Consider the following 17,678-nt stretch of genomic DNA (forward strand, 5'->3'; position numbering starts at 1 on the left):
TTGGTGGCAGACGTCTCCTCTGAAGTAGGTGGTGGCCTGGCCGCCTTCCTGCGCGCTTGCGTGGGAGGGCCAGCAACAAGAAGAGGCTCGTCTTCAGGAAAGACTAAAGTCTCTAGGAAAAGTGCCGCGGGCTGCCTTCGCGCCCGGGGCTCGGAGAATGATTTGGAGACGGCCCCCAGGCGCGGGACTAACCCGCATCCGGGGTCGCTCGGAGTAGGTTCGGCTTCCGATCAGACGGAAGGTAAGGAGGGGGCGTGTCCGTCGGAGGTGTCAGTCTTTGAAGAGACTGGCGCACCCCCTTTGTGCCCTTCAGCCGCCTTCGGGGGATGGGAGGAAGAAGGGAGATCCTGGGAAGGCTGAGCGCCTTTTTCTCTGACGTGTGGCGGGGAGGGGGGGGGGAAATGGTAGAGACCCCGGGCAGCCTCCGCCTCCGTCTGGTGGTAATTTTTTTCCCGCCGCGCGTTGAGCGAGGATGAAGCCGCCGCAGTGAGGAGAGAAAGCTGGTTGGCTGCAGAACCAGTGTTTCCCAACCTTAGCCATTTTAAGATGTGTGGACTTCAACTCCCAGATTACCCCAGCCAGCAATGCTGGCTGGGGTATTCTGGGAGTTGAAGTCCACACATCTTAAAATGGCTAAGGTTGGGAAGCCCGGGCTGTCTGTCCTGATCCTTTCTGAACCCCTTTTTCCGCCTCTCTTCCCTCGAATGGAACTCCTCTTCTTTCCCTTGTTTTTCTCGCCCTTTGCTTTACTTCCTCAAGTATCCTGGGCTCCAGCTTTGTGTATATAAACCAGTTCTAGCTTTGCTGGGACTTGCTCAGTGGGTTAGACAGCTCGGAGGGATATCCCTCTGTCTATATGTATTTGAAAGCCGGACCGAGGATCTCTGGGGCCGTGTCACAGATGCTCAGTGTCAGTGTAGGGTGATCAGACATAAGGTTAAAATAACAGGATGGCCTCTTCTTATATTTAAGAGCATTCACTTCCTGCAAGGTAATGGAAGTAAGTATAATACATAGGTCACTTTCCCCCAGTTTCTATGTGCTGTGTTGATTATGGATTGTGCACTGTAATCCAGCATAATCATGTAGAATAGCTGCATGAAATGCATGAAATGAGGGTTGTATTGTCACATCCCGCAATTTTCAATAGGCAGATTTTTCATAAAGATACTAATTCGGGGTCAAAACATCAAAAATTGTAACGCTTATAATGAGCCTGGCAAATAAATCTTTATGGTGCGCTTAAGGTAGCCTTTATACCAGGCCTAGAAAAAAGTCCAAATACTTAGTTGTTTGGACGACTAGGATTTGGATTTTTTTTATCCATTATAAATAATATTGTTACTGCAACTTTGTGTGATTTGGTTTCAGACAGGAATGGGGGGAGAGAGGAGTTACAACAACTACCACTCAGAATATGTTGTGCAATTATTTCATCTTTTTATAGCATTGTGGGGGTTTTTGAGAAAGAAAAGTGTGAGAACACGGCAAATTACAAGTATTATATAGTAATGTGTAACACTTGCTAAATGAGACAAGAGAATTCCTTGCTTAAAACTACTATTTTTAAAAGCATGTTTTTATTTGGTATACTCTGGCATATAAATTTAGTAAAAGATATATGGGCATCATTTTATCAATACTGTCAATAAGTGTTCTTTAAAGTTCTAAGTTCCTGCTTCTGTCAGCAGTGATGATAGCCTGCTGACATCTGGCTGTTATCTGCTGTCCTGATTTGGATTGCTTTTTGTTTTGCCAAACTTCAGTGACTTTTCAAATAATTCTTCCTTCTTAAATAGCAAGCTTTTGACTTGACTTTATTTAGTATTGAATTTGAGATTAAAAAGTTAAAGTTTGTTACTACTAGCCCACTGACATAATCTTGGGGGAAGGAAGTTTTTTATATCTTTTTTTTTAGCCTTCAACAGAAAGTTTCTTGTCTTCCTTACCTTCCTTACCTATAACCCATCAAAGCTTATCATTAAAATACCTTAGTTTATTGATGTTTCTCCCAAGCCGTTTTAATTTCATTCTGTCGTCAAGAAATTCTCATGATACAGTCAACAAATGGAGTTAAATACATACCACTTTCTTGGCTTAAACAATTTAATTGTTCCAGATTTTGTTGTAATTGTTGCTTTCTGATCATCATACAATTTCTTTAATAGGCACCTATGTTTTTAAAGGCTAGTGACAGTTTGCTGTGATTTGCATAGTCAAGAGCCTTGATATAATAAAGAAAAAAAGCTCTTGGTTTGGAATTTCCTTGCCTTTTTCATTATTCAGCCGATGGTAGCAATGTGATCTTGGATTTTCTTGCCTCTTCTGAATCCAGGTTGTAAGTCTAGCTTGTGTCATATTTTGTTGAGGACTTGACTTCAAAGTCTTGTACTAGGATCTATCATTATTCATAACTTTCAAAATTCTTTAGCACTGCCCATTTTTGAAATTTGAATATAAACATATCTTTTCCAGTCCCCTGGTTATTGCTGTGTTTTTCAAACGTGCTTACAAATCACAAATTCCATTTTGAAACACTACAAGATGATGTTTTTAATTGTTTTTAATTTTTGTATCACTGTTTTAAGTACCCTGTAAACCGCCCTGAGTCCTTCGGGAAAGGGCGGTATATAAATCCAATAAAATAAATAAAATAAATAAATGTAGTTAACAGTTCAGCTCATATTTCAACAGAATTCTGCAGCTTTGTTGTTAGCAATATTTTCTTGAACCTATTTAATTTCACTATCAAGAATGTTTGGCTTTAGTTCAGTAATCAACAAATTTTGTGTATCAACTTTGAGATTATTTCATTTCTTCCTGTAGTGTTGTAGGGGTTGTATCTAAAAACTGATTTTAATACTCTTATTAATGATTATTGACTATTTTGTTTCTTTTATGATTTTCTTGTCCAGAGTAGAAAATCTCATTCCACTCTCTTTTAGTCAGCTGATTAATGTGATTCATTTATATATATTAATCATATTGTTTAACATAAAACTTTCAGAAAGGCTTGTTTGATCATGACAACATAACAATATTTTTCAGCTTTTTAGAACTTTATAAACAATATATGTTTTAAGAAAAGTTAAGTTGTTGCTGTCTTTTTACTCTAATGTTTCAACTATTGGTGTTGTTTTCAATGTGCATGATTTTGAGTATACTGCTATCCTTACGTGGAGTCTGTGGAGTCTGCTTATATAGTAGATGATAACTTTAAAATTATCTATCCTGTTACATGTTAATCCATAATCTGTAAGAGGGAGACTTATTTAAAGCTTATATAGTTTTTAAGATAAATCAAATAATGTAAAAACAAATAATTTCTGGTATAACTAAGTAGAAATAGTATAAATCCTATGATCAAAATTCCTTAATAAAATGATACAAGATAAGTAGCTTACTTGAATAATTATTGGAGGATAGGAATGTGTTGATAAGAATGATCAGTAAATAGCCAGTGAAATAACCAGATTTATTTTTTTCCTCCTTTCATATTCTGAATTTCATTTGGATGACAGAAGGGTCATTTAGTGTAATTTTGGGGCACTGCTGAATTTAGCTTATTTTAAAATCTTAAATAACTTTCTTTAATATAGGAGTCAAAGTTACTTTAGAAAAACTAAATTCATAGTTTAAAGTCTAGAAAATTTTCAAGTCTAAAACTCAGTCTCCCATAGTGACTGAGATCCCAGTCATGCTAAGCAAAGGGTTACTTAATCATGTCTTACTGAGTAAGCCAAAATTGCCAGGGTTCACACATTATAAAATATAATTCATGTGTTTGCAGGCAGGAATAGCAGGAATTTAAACTTAGTCATTACATTACAGTTGACCAGAGTATTTCAGGTTTAGAACAGTGTGGCAATTTCTGAAGGCCTGCCTTTTGAAAAACAACAGGATAGAAATGGGAAAGATTTGTATTTGCTATCTCCCTGTTTTGAGGGGAAATGGTATGAAAAAGTACCATTACTTGTGTTACTTTTGCTTATAATAGAAGACAATATATTTGCATAAGTTCGGATGTTTCTGAGCACATGCTGTGATTTTATTTTTATTTTTTTTGAGTACTAAAGCTAAGCTTTATTCCTGATTTCCAAGTGTCCTTCCAGGCAGCTTAATTCAGAACTGTAAACAAGTTTTTTTTAATTAAAAGTCACTCTTAAAGAATTAGGAATTGAATTTAAAAATAATTTTAGGTCAATGTTTATCATCTAGTAATTCTACATCTATTTTTTGCCTTAGTTCATTACATTGTTCCCTACAGGTGCAACAAGAAAAAAGAATTTATTGATCAAGTCTTAGCATGGACAGTTACTTTAAAGCAGCTGTCTCTGATTTGGACAAATTACTTGATGAATTTGAACAGCATGCAGGTTGGTTCATTCTTTGTGTCTTCTACCATGTATTTGAGCAGCAAGTATAAAAATAGATCAAAATATATTCTTATGGTATGTCACTTCTCTGGTATGTGTAGTATTTTTCAGATAAATTTAAATTACAATGGACAAATAAGGTGGGGAAAAATATAATTAGAGATAGAATGTAGACAACATTTGTAATTGAGAGAGCAGTGTATGTAGTAGCCATTGTATGATGAAATTCCTAATGATATGCTTCTTCTTTTTTAGATGAACTTGAAAACAGCAGCACTATAAATCTTTGTAACTCTGAGCACCACTTAGTTTTGTCAGATTCATCTTGCCAGCAGCCAAAATCCTTTGAGCCAAATGTGGAAAAAAATGTCAGTTGTGCTGTATCAGATGCATGCTCATTGTCTTCTCAAACTACAAAAGCAGCAAGTTTTGAACAACTGAACTCTGACCAGAATGAGAAAAATGTTACTGGTTTAGATCTTTTGTCCATGGTGGGTGGTGGTTCTTCAGATAAAAATCAGTCGTCTTGCTTGAAGGGATGCGGCATACCCATCTGCGATCTTATCAGTGACACAGGTGGTTTGAGCCAACTAAAAAATAATGTAGGATGCATTCAAAAGTTGCAGCCAGAGGAGTCTCAGTACGGTCTTTCAGTTGATGGCTTTGGTTTAGCATTACTGTCAACCAAAGCTAATAATACAGTGGTTGATGATCACATTTCTGATTCTGGTCCACAGCAACAGATTGGTGAAGCACTATACAAAATGCAATATGATGCAGCAGGAGAACTTAATCAGTGGAAATTAAAGACAGATACTCCTTTTGAACCAAATATAACAGACTGCAGTGAAGATCAAGAAAAAACAAAATGTTTGAAAAATAATAAAATATCTGATCAGAAAGAACAAGTGATAGGAACTGATAGAACGTCAGCTTCAGTAATTCATCTTTTAGCTGTACTTGGATCCAAAGATGAATCAACATGTGAAAAGCTGCCTTGTGAGACACTAGTGGATGAAAATAATTCAAAAAGTCAAATGATACATGATGAGAGTGACAAGCAAGGCATTTCAGAAGACATAAATAAATTAGAAGCTATGCATTTGCCAAAGATCCATGAAGTGAATAATCCCAATGTAATGTGTCACAAAAACTCTTTATGTGATTCTGCTCCTCAGACAGAAAATGGGCTAGCTTTGAATAGCACAACTGACAAGTTTTGTAACTCACAGCAATATATTGATACAACTTTAAATACAGTTTCAGTACCAGAGATCTCTGAAGACATACAGACTTCATTATCCTGTCTTCCACTTGCAGTTTCTATATGTACATCATTAGTTAATACCGATGACACAAATGGAAAGATTACTCAGAAAGAAGATGCCATTAGAGACATGGCTCTGCAGAGTGAAAATAGCTTTGCAGAAGGTGGTTCTTTTGGAAAAACAGAAACTTTAGAAAATGGGAGCAGTCTAAACCAAACCAATGAATGTGAGATACAGAAATCTTGCTTAATAAGTAGAGAATGTGTTGTTTCTAGTCATTGTGAGCATGAGGATTCTATTGTGACTACTAGTCCGTTTTTGGCTAAAGATACTGAAATGTGCAGCAGCGTTCAGCCTATTGATGCTGATGAAAGACCTTTTGTTGATCTAGCTTTAGAAGAAGACATTATTGGAAGCAACATGCTCATTAGTGACAGTGAGCTTGATGCCTTTTTGTCTGAACATTGTCTTGAAGCAAATAATTCAAAGCCTCTAAAAGAAGATACTAGCAGTGGACTTTTGGAATCTGATTTAATAAATGACAAATTACTGGATATAAGCAATCTGAATATCAATAGTGACAGCATACAAGCAGAATTGGAATTTAAGAAAGCAAAAGCCTGTAATGAAAATAATTTTATCAATATTCCAGAATCTACTTTAGGGATCCTAGTGAAAAAACAAACACAGCAGGTACAACAAGAAACTCTAGATAACACAACTGAGATTGGAAGTGAAGTTTCAGGTTCATTAAATGGCCAGCCAACAGTGCACAGTGGAGGAGCTAGACCAAAGCAGCTGCTAAACCTTCAACCAAAAGCCACAACCCCTTCTGAGTTTAGCAGTAAAAATACATCTGGGAATGAATCCCAAATGATAAATTCCACAGACTCAAATACCTTTGTCTCAGATGGTAAAATTTCTCCTGAATCAGATGTTAGCTGTAATAGACAAAGACGCTTGGGAAACATAGAAGAAAATGTCTTACCTATGATTTCAGAGCCAAGGAAAGTAGTGGGACGAGCTACAGCCTTGGGACAAAAGCAGCCATCCTGGGTTCCTGACCTAGAAGCATCAAAGTGCATGAATTGTCAAGCCAAATTCACATTTACAAAAAGAAGACACCACTGTCGTGCCTGTGGGAAAGTAAGTAAACTCAACCATTTTTTCTTGATTGATCATCTTTATAATATTCCATTTATAGCTGAGGAAAAGGGATGGTCTTTTCCCCCTTTTGCCTGTAAGAAATAAATTCCCTTTACTAATAGTTCTTTACACCATTAAATCAAGTTTGATCAGCATGCAAACATTTTGGTCTGATTTATTGAAAATGTGTCTGGACGTTGGCTAAAATATATGATTTGATAATTTTATAAGCTTTGTGATTTTTCTAAAGTCCATGTTTATTGACTTCTTTAAGATAGCTTCAATAAAGTCTTTAGCATGAAATTATCTGTGTTATTTAATTGATTTTTGGTCTCTGCTGGTATTACATTGTAAATATTATAGCTCTCATGCCTTTATTCTTCTAGTTTCTGATTTTTCCTTATTACTATGTGATCTTAACCTGTTTCTGCATCAAAATACACACATCCATATACTTATAAAATCTTAATGCACTTTTTGTACTAAAACTAGATATTTTGTGCTCCCTGTTGCAATCGAAAATGCAAACTCCAATATCTGGATAAAGAAGCAAGAGTCTGTATAAGCTGCTATGAGTCCATTAACAAAGGTAACTAGAATAATTTCTGAATGTTGGAACATGTATTCTCAATGTGAACATGATGATGTGAAATATTTAAGATGAAATAAATCTGAAACCATTTGGTAGCTGTTTCCATATGTTCTCTTTGAAAAGAGAGCATTCTTTAAAATTATTTGAATTTAATAAGTTGTTGCTCATAATTACTATTAGAATAGGAATTTCACAATTAAGCATAGGAATAGTCCTCAATATGCATTATATAGATTGTGATTGAGCTAGTCCTTAGGTTACAATTATTCATTCGGAGACTATTCAAAGTTATGCTGGTGCTGAAAAAAAATGAACCTTCTGACCAGTCCTAGGAGTTTCAGCCATTGTAACCATCCCCACAGTCAAGGGATCAAAATACAGGCACTTGGCAATTGCCCACATTTATGATCATACCCCAGTCTCTGTATGAACTGTTTCCACTTCAACTCTCCTCCACCCATCTCTCTCCCCTCCCATTTCTGTCCTTTTGGCTTCCCTGAACAGCATGGCTGAGATGAAGATACCATTATATTCTGCCATCACCGACTCACAGACCTTTTCCCCTCTCTTCCTTCTTGGTGCCATCATAATCTTTTTCCTCAGCCTTGTCTTGCCTCTCCTCAACCTGATGCCAACCAGGTTCATGCCTTGGTCAGAACTGGGCTCAGCGGTGGCAGCAATGAATGGGGGCAAGCCTAGCTCAGACAGCCCCAGTGCTGTGGAGCTAGAGGCTGGCTGGCATCAGTGAGCCCAGGGGATAGGAGGGGAAGTCGATGCTGAGGAGGAAGAAGAAGATGGTACCTCTGAAGAAGAGGACAGAGAGAAAGGTCCATTGAGGTCAGTAGCATCAGGCGGGCAGCAGTGGGATACAGTGGTGTCCTGGCCATACTGTGCAGGGTGCCCAAAAGGAGAGAGATTGGGGAATGAGATAAAACAGCTCATGCAGGGCAGGAGAAATAAATTGGCTTCTTCTAGCTCAGTGATCTCCTGAAATGTCCTTGGCCTTGGAGGAATAGAGGCTTGGGGCTCAGAGGCGCCAAGCTGGAAATGGCGGCTGTTGGGAGACATGATTGCCATTTGCAACTTTTCCACCTGACATTTGACAAGCAAAGTCAATGGGGAAGCTGGCAGGAAGTCAGGAGTTGTGATCAAATGAGTCTCCACCTGATGACCCCGTGGTCATGTCCTAATGGCCACAACTAGAATTGCTGCAATTTCTGCCCCTAGGCAGTATGGTCACGGGATGTTTTCCTCAATTACTGCTTCCAATTCCAATCGCAATTGGGGTCGTAACTCGAGGACTACCCATATAGTTTCCTTCAAAATAAGTGATAATTATCTCATTTTTGTGCAAAGTATGAAGACTAGTGTGCTATAGTAGTACACCAGGAAGACTCAGCTTTTACTCCATCCTTAGCCACAGAAGCTTATTTGATGACTTAGGGAGAGTCACTCTCTTTTAGCATAATCTACCAGGTGGGTTTTTGTTGTGGAAAAATGGGAGGAGAGTCTACTGTGTATCCCATCTTTTGCCTGCTGAACAAAAAGAGAATATAAATTTTATAGAACATTTCAGATAACAGTTTTAGATAAGAAACCTGGACATATGAACCTTTCCGGTTGTATATCCAGACATGTCATATCAATAAAATACAAAAAAAGGAAACAAACTAATAAGCAACTAGGATTGAGTATCACAAATTTACCATGTATATAAGAGAGTGCTCAGATACTATACTAAATGACACTGTATACATGTATGTATGGGTGATCCATACTTTGGTATACTGCAATTAATGCAATTAATTTTTACACTGGCAGTGGCTAATGGATATTGTAGGATTTTTTTCCAGGAAAGAACAGATTATTCATTTTACAGTTGCTGTTGTCTTCCTGGAGAAAAAGAATTTAAATGTGTCAATACATTTTTCTGTATTCCATTTCAGTGATAAGTTATAATTGAGATTGTACTACATCTATCTGATCTTAGTTTTTATGTTTATAGAAGCAGTGAATGGGATGTGTGCATGTTCAAATAAGTCCCAGTGCCCAAGTTACCAGCGTGACACATTGTGATGCAGAAATATTGAAATTGTTTCTAATTGTTTATAGATATAGCATTTTGAGTAACTGATAAATATGTACCTTCCATGAATGCTTTTATTTATTTAAAGAAGTTTAAAGAAGAAAAAGATTTTTTTTAAGAAAGAAATTAAAGAAAAAGTAGGGTAAAACTCATAGCTGTTTTGATATGCATATACTTGCAATATGTAAAAAATAAAGCTTAATTTTTTTAAGCCAGTAAATACTAAAACAGCTCACATTCAATAAAAAATACTGTTTCCTTCAAAATAAACAATAGTTAAATCCCATTTCATTTTTATGCAAAATGTAATAACTAAACCAATGGTAGCATTTGTAGTATTGAACTGCATCAGGTTACTCTAATCTTGATTATCAAAACAACCACTTTTTTTAGGGCCAGTGACTCTCTTTTTAGTCTGACTTATCTCACAGGGTTTTTGTTCTGTGTGAAAATGTAAAGATAAATATATCTTGCATAGTAGTTACATATAGCTGTTATGTAAATGATGATGACAAATATCACCTACAAAACAGTTCAAGAAAATATTTAAGAGAAAGCAACTGTAAATAAATGGGTCTTTGGAACCATTTTGTGTTGTACAATGGTAGGGCCTATGTGTTTATTGCCAAAGAGATCTTTTGCCTCATTGCCATCAGTCTAAATGGTTTTAAAAATGGACCAAATAAATAGCATCTAAGGATACATGTAGATCTTAGAGATAAAGATGCTTTTTCAAGAATATTAATTTGATTAATCTAGTTGTCAAATTTCATATTGCCTATTCCCTGCGGGAGCTACATTCAGTTAACATTTTTCAACGTCCTTAAAGTAAAACCCATGTATAATGCAGTACAATAATTCAGTCCAGCTAGATGTCACAGGAGCAAAAATAACTAAAAGAAGATCTGTTTTCCCCCCCAAATAATTCTGTTTTCTTCAAACTGACTAATTCTGCATTTTAAATGTGACCCTTTAAAAGCCATGGATGAGAAGTATCAATGACTATGGAATGTCATTATTATCTTAAATAAATTTCCAAGAACGAACATAAGACTTAAAGAATGCATTTTGTTAAAAACTTAGATTGAAATAAACAGTAATGCTTTTTAAATAAATGCTTTGTAAAATGAAATTATGTTAAATATATATATATTAGAAGCTCAAATCTTGCAGGATTAGTTAAAACAAAATTGAACATGATATATCCTGAACTCACCTTGATTACAAAGGATATGAATATAACCCCCAAGCAGACATTTGTGAAATATTTCTTGTATATAGTTTTGACATTTATACCCTTACATTTTGTTTGTTAGCACAGGAATTAGAAAGAATGATGACCCCAACTGGTCCACCACCTAATTCTGTATTGTCTGAATCTTCAACTGTTCCATCTCTGCAGGAAACCCAGACACCTGGTACTTCTTACTCTGTGTTATTATCTAGCTTTATTTCACCACCTAGAGAGCCCCTCTCTGAGGGAGGAGGGTGGTATAGAAATATGAGATATACTTACTGTATATAAATAAATAATAAAGAGTAATAGTCAGTGCTTTTTTTGTAAAAGAAAAAGGTGCCGGAACTCACACATGTCATACAACCCGCCTTGCCTACCCTACAAAGTTCCATCCAAAAAAGGTGCCGGAACTCCGTTCTGAGCATTCTATGAGAAAAAAAGCCCTGATAATAGTTAAAAAAGAAATGAGCCATGAGTGGTCATTCAGATTTGTATCATAATTGACAGCACTGCCTAGTAAAGAGAGTGATAAGGATGATGGGAGTTATAATTCAACATCTAGAGGTTACACATCCATACCGATTAAAGAAATCACCCAAGCTAAATTTCATTTACTACCCAAGCATTCCTAGATATTTATCGTTGCGCAGTAAACTTGCAGACTGTATTGTTTTGTTAGATGAGTAAATTCTTCAAAAAGTATTTTTATGATTATTATTTTTTCTGCAGCATATAACTTGTGATACTCATTAGTGGAGAATGGAACTTCCCCTAAGGAATAAGTTCCCCTAAGTACCTTTAAGATAACACTTCTATACCTGAGATGGGGAAAAATGAGAAACGGAGCCTGTATAAGTTAGTGTTGAGATGTAAACTCTTCTAGCTCCTTTGAAATTCTTCTATCTGCATATCCATCTCCATCTTGAAATTGTATGTAAAGTATTATACAGGAGTTGCTTGTCATTATTAGTTGCAGAAATCCAGTGTTTGGGATACCATGATATTCATCACATTTCATTTCACCTGCTTATTAGATTTCAGTACCATCATGTGGATTCTAAATAAATTTTTGTATGGGGAAGACAGGGAGGTGACGTTGGTATCACTGTAGCTAAATAAATATCTCTGGTGTACTCATTTGTTTCTTCTACAGGATTGCTCCCTAAAGACCAGAGAAGAGTTTGGTTTGCAGATGGAATTTTACCTAATGGAGAAGTTGCAGACACAACCAAATTGTCATCTGGAGTCAGGCGATTCCCACAGGAACCTGTAAGCTCCACTTTATCTGAAATTATCATTTTAGGCTCTGAATGCAATTAGCTAGTTAATAAATGTGGCATTCAAAACTCTTTGTTTTGTCTTTTTTAATACAGAAAATATACTGGTCAAATAGAACAGGTGGCAGCTCTGGCTAGGAGCACTTTTGCATGGCTAGGAGCACTTTTGCCTAGCTAGGGCATTGTGCCAGTTCTGCAGTTCCTAAACTGCTGAGTCTTGCTCACAGCCACTCATTCCCATGTGACTTCCAGATTGGACCACTGAAATGCATTTCACATGAGACTTCCCTTGAGGAATATTCGGAAGTTTCAGCTGGTTGAAAATGCAGCAGTGCAGGCAGTTATTGGTGTCAGTTATTTGCTATATGTGATCATGATCATATCATGAGCTGCATTCGCTTCTGCTATGCTTTCAGATGCAATTCAATTCTGGTATGCTTTCAGATGCTAGTTGTCACCTTTAAATCTCGGTGTTGTGATTCAGGGTCAGCCTGTGGGTTCGGCAGTTGGGTCGGACGACTCAGAGGAGGAGGGGGGTGTTGAAGACCTTGCTGAGGGGGTTGAAGATCTTGCTGATGATAGCCCTCAGCCAGGCCCCTCCCACTTGGTCACCACGGAGACCCAGCTGTGTGAGCCTGACAGTGTGGATGAAGATGACCCACAGCTGGCCCTGTTCAAGGACGCCCGACGCAGGAGGCAGTCAATTAGGAGTAAACAGGAAGGCAATGGGGCTTCTCGGAAGGAGGCAGAGAGAAGCCACGCCCTGAACTCTATATAAGGGGAATGTCTAGGAGGGCTGGTTTGCTGAAGGCAACCGCTCGGATGGTTCATGTTTCTTAAAGCTCCTGTTTTTTGGTTTGTGTCTTGTTTGTTTTTGTAGCTATAAATTTGGCAGGCATAATTCCAGCCTCTTGCCGTTTGTAAAGGGGTTGTCCCTGCCTTTTCTGCAGGGCTGGTAGCAGGCTGGTGCAGAACACTCGGCTTAGGACTAGGTTACTTACAGAATTGTCTTTCCTCATTTGCTTCTATCTGTTTCTACTCATTCTCTGGCAGGACGGGCATGCTCTGGGTATCATTAGCTAGGTAATGTTGGCTGGCAGGGCCCAGAAGGAGAATCTTTTCTGATATGGAGCATCATGGCCTCTTGAGATTAGATCTGTGTTCTCTGTGTTGCCCTTTCTTGAAAATTTGGCTTTATGCTTGATTCTGTGACCCTGCTTGGCTAGATGTATACATGACAGTTACATTGTGCCCAGCTGCTATGTATTATTATTTTTGTTTTATATTATGTAGTTTTTGTTTTATTACAGACTGTTCGGAATCACATACAAATAAGATGGGCAGTTGTATAAATCAAATAAAGTAATAGGTTCTGCTTCACTGCATTTAATTTTGTTTTTTTATGTGTGCAGAATGCTGGCTGGTTTTATTTTATTAATTTATTCATTTGTTTTCCTGGCAAAAGCTGTCTCAACCCAAAGTTAAAAGTATTGCCACAAATTTTGCAATATTGAGCTGAGATGAATGTCAGTTCTAATGGAAAAACTTTTGTCATAGGTTGGAAGCCCAACAAATGAAACTCTGTCTGCAACTGATACGAAGTCAAAAGATGAAATACGTGAACAAACTGGGATTGCAAGGGGTTCCACTTCTGTTCCACAAGAAGATGCATTGCCTAGTAATAAGCAGCTTGACTTATCACGTGATTCTGACTGCCTGGCCATTGCACAAGCTGAAGTGCCATGTGACTCTGACTTTGTGACCACAACTGAATTTCCTACTGTTTCTGAACCAGAAAAGGAGCCTCTTCCTGCTGCAACTGGTCAAGCAAGTGATATACCTACTAGTATATTAGACTACAGGATGCTCTGTTGTATTGAAAACTGTGTTGGCAAAGAGGTCAGCCTTATTCCTGGTGATGGATTTCCACCTCTTCTGCTTGCAAGAGGAGAAAATGGCAAAGGTAATCTCTTGCTTTGGAGGTGCTATGAACAATAGGACTGCTTCTTCCCCTTTCAAATTATTTTGCGCTTTAGAAGTGTAAAATTATAACGTAAATCATATTACTACATCATTATTATTTTTGTTGTTGTTATACTATACTTCTTTCTAAAGAAACCCAGAGTGGTGTTACTAATATAAATACACATCTAATGTAAATATGTAATACGAAATACAGAAAGGTTTATATATACCTATTCTTAGGCTAAGAATTTGATTTTTAGAAATTGGGTTTGAACCAAAATTAACTGCTGTCATCCTGCCATCATTATGCAGAAAAAAATGTAATTTTTTTGTTATAATGAAACAAAAAGATAAATCTAGATGTCAGTATACATTTCTACTAGATTAGGGTATATGAATTAAAATAAAAATTGGGAAAATGAGGTGCTTTAGGATAGAACATGTTCTGCATAAGGTTGTGGCTTTTTGATGGGACTAATCCAGAGTTATCTTTACATGCACAATGGCTACTACATCTAGTGCTGCATGCTTGATTTCAAAAGTTGAGGATTTCCTGGTTATCCATATCTTACCAGTTGCATGGTTACATTATTGCAGACTACCTGGACCTACCTTAAAGATTGTCTAGATTCTAGAAGCTGCAGTAATTCAAAGTCTAATTGCTAGTTTAAGTGGAGCAGCTAAGCAGCTAAATGAGAAATACTATGCTTAATTGAACACTGTTACATTATTATTATTTATTGGATTTATATACCGCCCTTCTCCCGGAGGACTCGGGGCGGTGTACAGGGCAATTAAAGCACAATATACAATATACACTATACAAAGTTAAAATAAATTAAATTAAATTAGCCCTAATAAGTAAAACACATTCTAAAAGTTAAAATTAAAAAATTTAAAATCCCAATCCCTCAGTCCAGGCTGGCAAGCTCAAATAACCAAGTTTTCAGGTCGCAGCAAAAGGAGCGAAGGTCAGGAGCCATCCGGAGCTCAACAGGGAGTTGGTTCCATAGGGCAGGCGCGCCCACAGAGAATGCTCTCCCCCTGGGGGCTGCCAGTCGGCATTCCCTGACCGACGGCACCCTGAGGAGGCCCTCTCTGTGGGAGCGCACAGGACGATGGGAGGTTGACGCCGGCAGAAGGTGCTCCTGTAAATAATCCGGACCCATGCCATTTAGCAACATTAGTTGCTAAGGAGAGATTGAACTGGATTCAATATTAATATCTTTTCAATACAAGTGAATTTACACATTGAGATTGTCAAAGGAAACCTTATTCATGGTCACAATTCTCTGTGTGGCCTAATAGAATCTTATGAATTAGGCCATCACAAGTTTCTCAAGGAAACTGAAGTCGTTGCATATATGTTTAATTTTAGATAAGTTAAAATAAGTGTGTTCACTGGTCATACAAATAGTAAACTTCAAGAGACAGTAGTATATGTTTACCATTGCCAACACTGAAATAGGTATTTACAGATCTATTTTTTATAAGGTTCAGAACTGAGGAAATATTAAAAAGGTGGTTTCATCTAGCTTTAGTTCATTCTTGCTATATTAATTTGGATTACATCCCAAACATCAGTTGTCTCAATGTGGTTGTTATTAATTCCACCCCACCCCACCCCCCAAAAAAATCAGAATAGCAATTGTCTGTCTTACTGTATTATATTTTGGACCAATAGTTTCATATTTTCTGCAGAATCCTTAGTAGAAGAACATCCTTCTAATGAGCAAGTTACCTTATTGCTTGAAGAATCTAATCCATTGACGTTCATCCTAAATGCAAACTTACTTGTGAATGTCAAGATGCTATCTTGTAAGTATTAACATATCAAATTTATAAAACCATGTAAAATATTATAATTATAGTTGCAAATGTAAACTCTAAACTATTAAAATTGACTGCTCAGTTCTAATTGATTTTTTAAAAGATTCTTTTTAATTATTATTCTATCTTATAATTAATTGCCTTTTCTGCCTTCCAATTATCTTTTTCTTTCTGTCTTATTATGCTACTTTGATCTACTTTTGAATAAATAGCCTTTTTTACCATTGAGATATACTTTATTGACTTGGAATGCAAAACATTTTGGTATTATTCTAAAGTACTGTGGAAATTGATAATGATATAAAACAGGAGGGTAATATTTTGTATAAAATCAAATATTAGTGCAGGATCCCTCCCCCTGCAAATTCTTCATTAGGCTAAATTAAATGGAAAGATAGTGGTATAGAAAGTCAAGTAATATCAAATCCAAATAAAAAATTTAGATACAGTAATCTAAACTTGGTTTCATTTCATTATAATATGTTTATTCTTTATAATAAGGTTTATGTAATTTAATAAGTTCACCACAATGTGATAAAGAATAGTTGTTGGCCATACAATGCACTCCATCATATTTCTAAATTTGGAAGGGTTTTTCCCCCCAAGCATGTTAGCTAGGGAATGATCTCTGAGTAGGGTTCTTTACAAGTAAGTGAAGAAGATTGACTTTGGAACCATTGGATTATAGCTTTTCAATTTCAAATGAGAGCTAAGAGTCAATTTATGCCAAACCTGACTTAAGCAATTAATTTCCCTGACACTGAAACCAGTAGAGGGTGGGAACTGTTATAATTTCACTTCTGGCAGTGATAATGTGCTCTGGCAGAGCTCTGGGCTAATAACAGTTCTGTGGAATATTATAATTTTAGATTAGGTTGGAATTGGCCTATTGGATACATTGCAAAAGATATAAAAGTTCTATTTTTTGTATTTTAACAACATAAATAGGTTCAGTGGGTTTTTTTTTGTCATTTAGATAATTCAGAAAAATGTTGGTATTTATCCACCAATGGAATGCATGGCTTAGGACAAGCTGAAATTATCATATTGTTACATTGTTTATCAGATGAAAGTGATATTCCCAAAGAAATATTCAACTTATTTATCAACATATATAAAGATGCTATGAAAGGTATGAAGTTTTATTAGACTTCTAATACATTATCGATTAGAATGAACGTTCGAATATTTTAAATCTGTGTTTAATGTGGTCTGTTGCTCTTAATCTTATATGCAGAGAGAGGTTTAATTCATTCATAGCAAATTTATGCAGATACTGACTCAGCACTTTTAAATTAGAATCTGTTTATAAATTGGAAAAATATTGTAGATGATAATACATTGTTGCTTTTATGAAAGTCAGTTTTCCTCTATAATTGTACATTCAGAAATGGTTTTAGGTCACTTTATGCCTCCTTATTTACAGGAATGTCCATATTTAAGCATAACCCCCATCCCTTAAAAAAATCTTATTGGGTATGTGTTAGATATTAGAAGAAAGAGAGAAACTGAATAACATTTTAGATTTTCTGTTTAATGAGTTGATTTATCTGACATTGATCACCAGAGTACACTAGTATTCTGAAGTATTAAGATATGCTTGAGGCATTAATCAAACTTATTGTCTTTCTAAATTGTACCTAGAAATGATGCTGATCCATAACTTATCTGCCCAGTTCAGGGGAACCTCAGTAAATTCCCAAAATTGGCTGGGCCATAAATTTATGGCCTGATCCCCAGAAGCTAAGCATAATCCCACCCCATCTTCTGCCCATAGATAATTTGTACGCATTCACTGTAGTTCCTGTGATATTATTTAACGCTATTTTAGATGGTCTTTCAAATATCAGTTGAGTTAGGGATGTATTAAAACTGTACTGAGGAGAAGAAGGCAGCTCCCC

General features: G+C 36.6%; 1 protein-coding gene across 2 annotated transcripts in view; it reads left to right on the plus strand.

Annotated features, from left to right (window-relative positions):
• ZFYVE16 (zinc finger FYVE-type containing 16) overlaps nt 1–17,678 on the plus strand; it is a 29,895-nt gene continuing 12,217 nt past the window's right edge. Inside the window, exons 1-9 of one of the 2 annotated variants that reach the window (XM_081318398.1) lie at nt 1–241; nt 4,268–4,376; nt 4,632–6,790; nt 7,283–7,379; nt 10,785–10,886; nt 11,859–11,974; nt 13,540–13,945; nt 15,649–15,765; nt 16,754–16,909. In XM_081318398.1, coding sequence (XP_081174524.1) covers nt 4,307–4,376; nt 4,632–6,790; nt 7,283–7,379; nt 10,785–10,886; nt 11,859–11,974; nt 13,540–13,945; nt 15,649–15,765; nt 16,754–16,909 — 3,223 coding nt within the window. In that variant the 5' untranslated portion in view covers nt 1–241; nt 4,268–4,306. Of the gene's footprint in view, nt 242–3,758; nt 4,377–4,631; nt 6,791–7,282; nt 7,380–10,784; nt 10,887–11,858; nt 11,975–13,539; nt 13,946–15,648; nt 15,766–16,753; nt 16,910–17,678 lie in introns of those variants that run through there. The other variant, XM_081318399.1, reaches the window with a different exon arrangement.

This window comes from Vipera berus (genome assembly GCF_964194415.1).
Source record: "Vipera berus genome assembly, chromosome: 2".
In the NCBI taxonomy this organism is placed as follows: Eukaryota; Metazoa; Chordata; class Lepidosauria; order Squamata; family Viperidae; genus Vipera; species Vipera berus.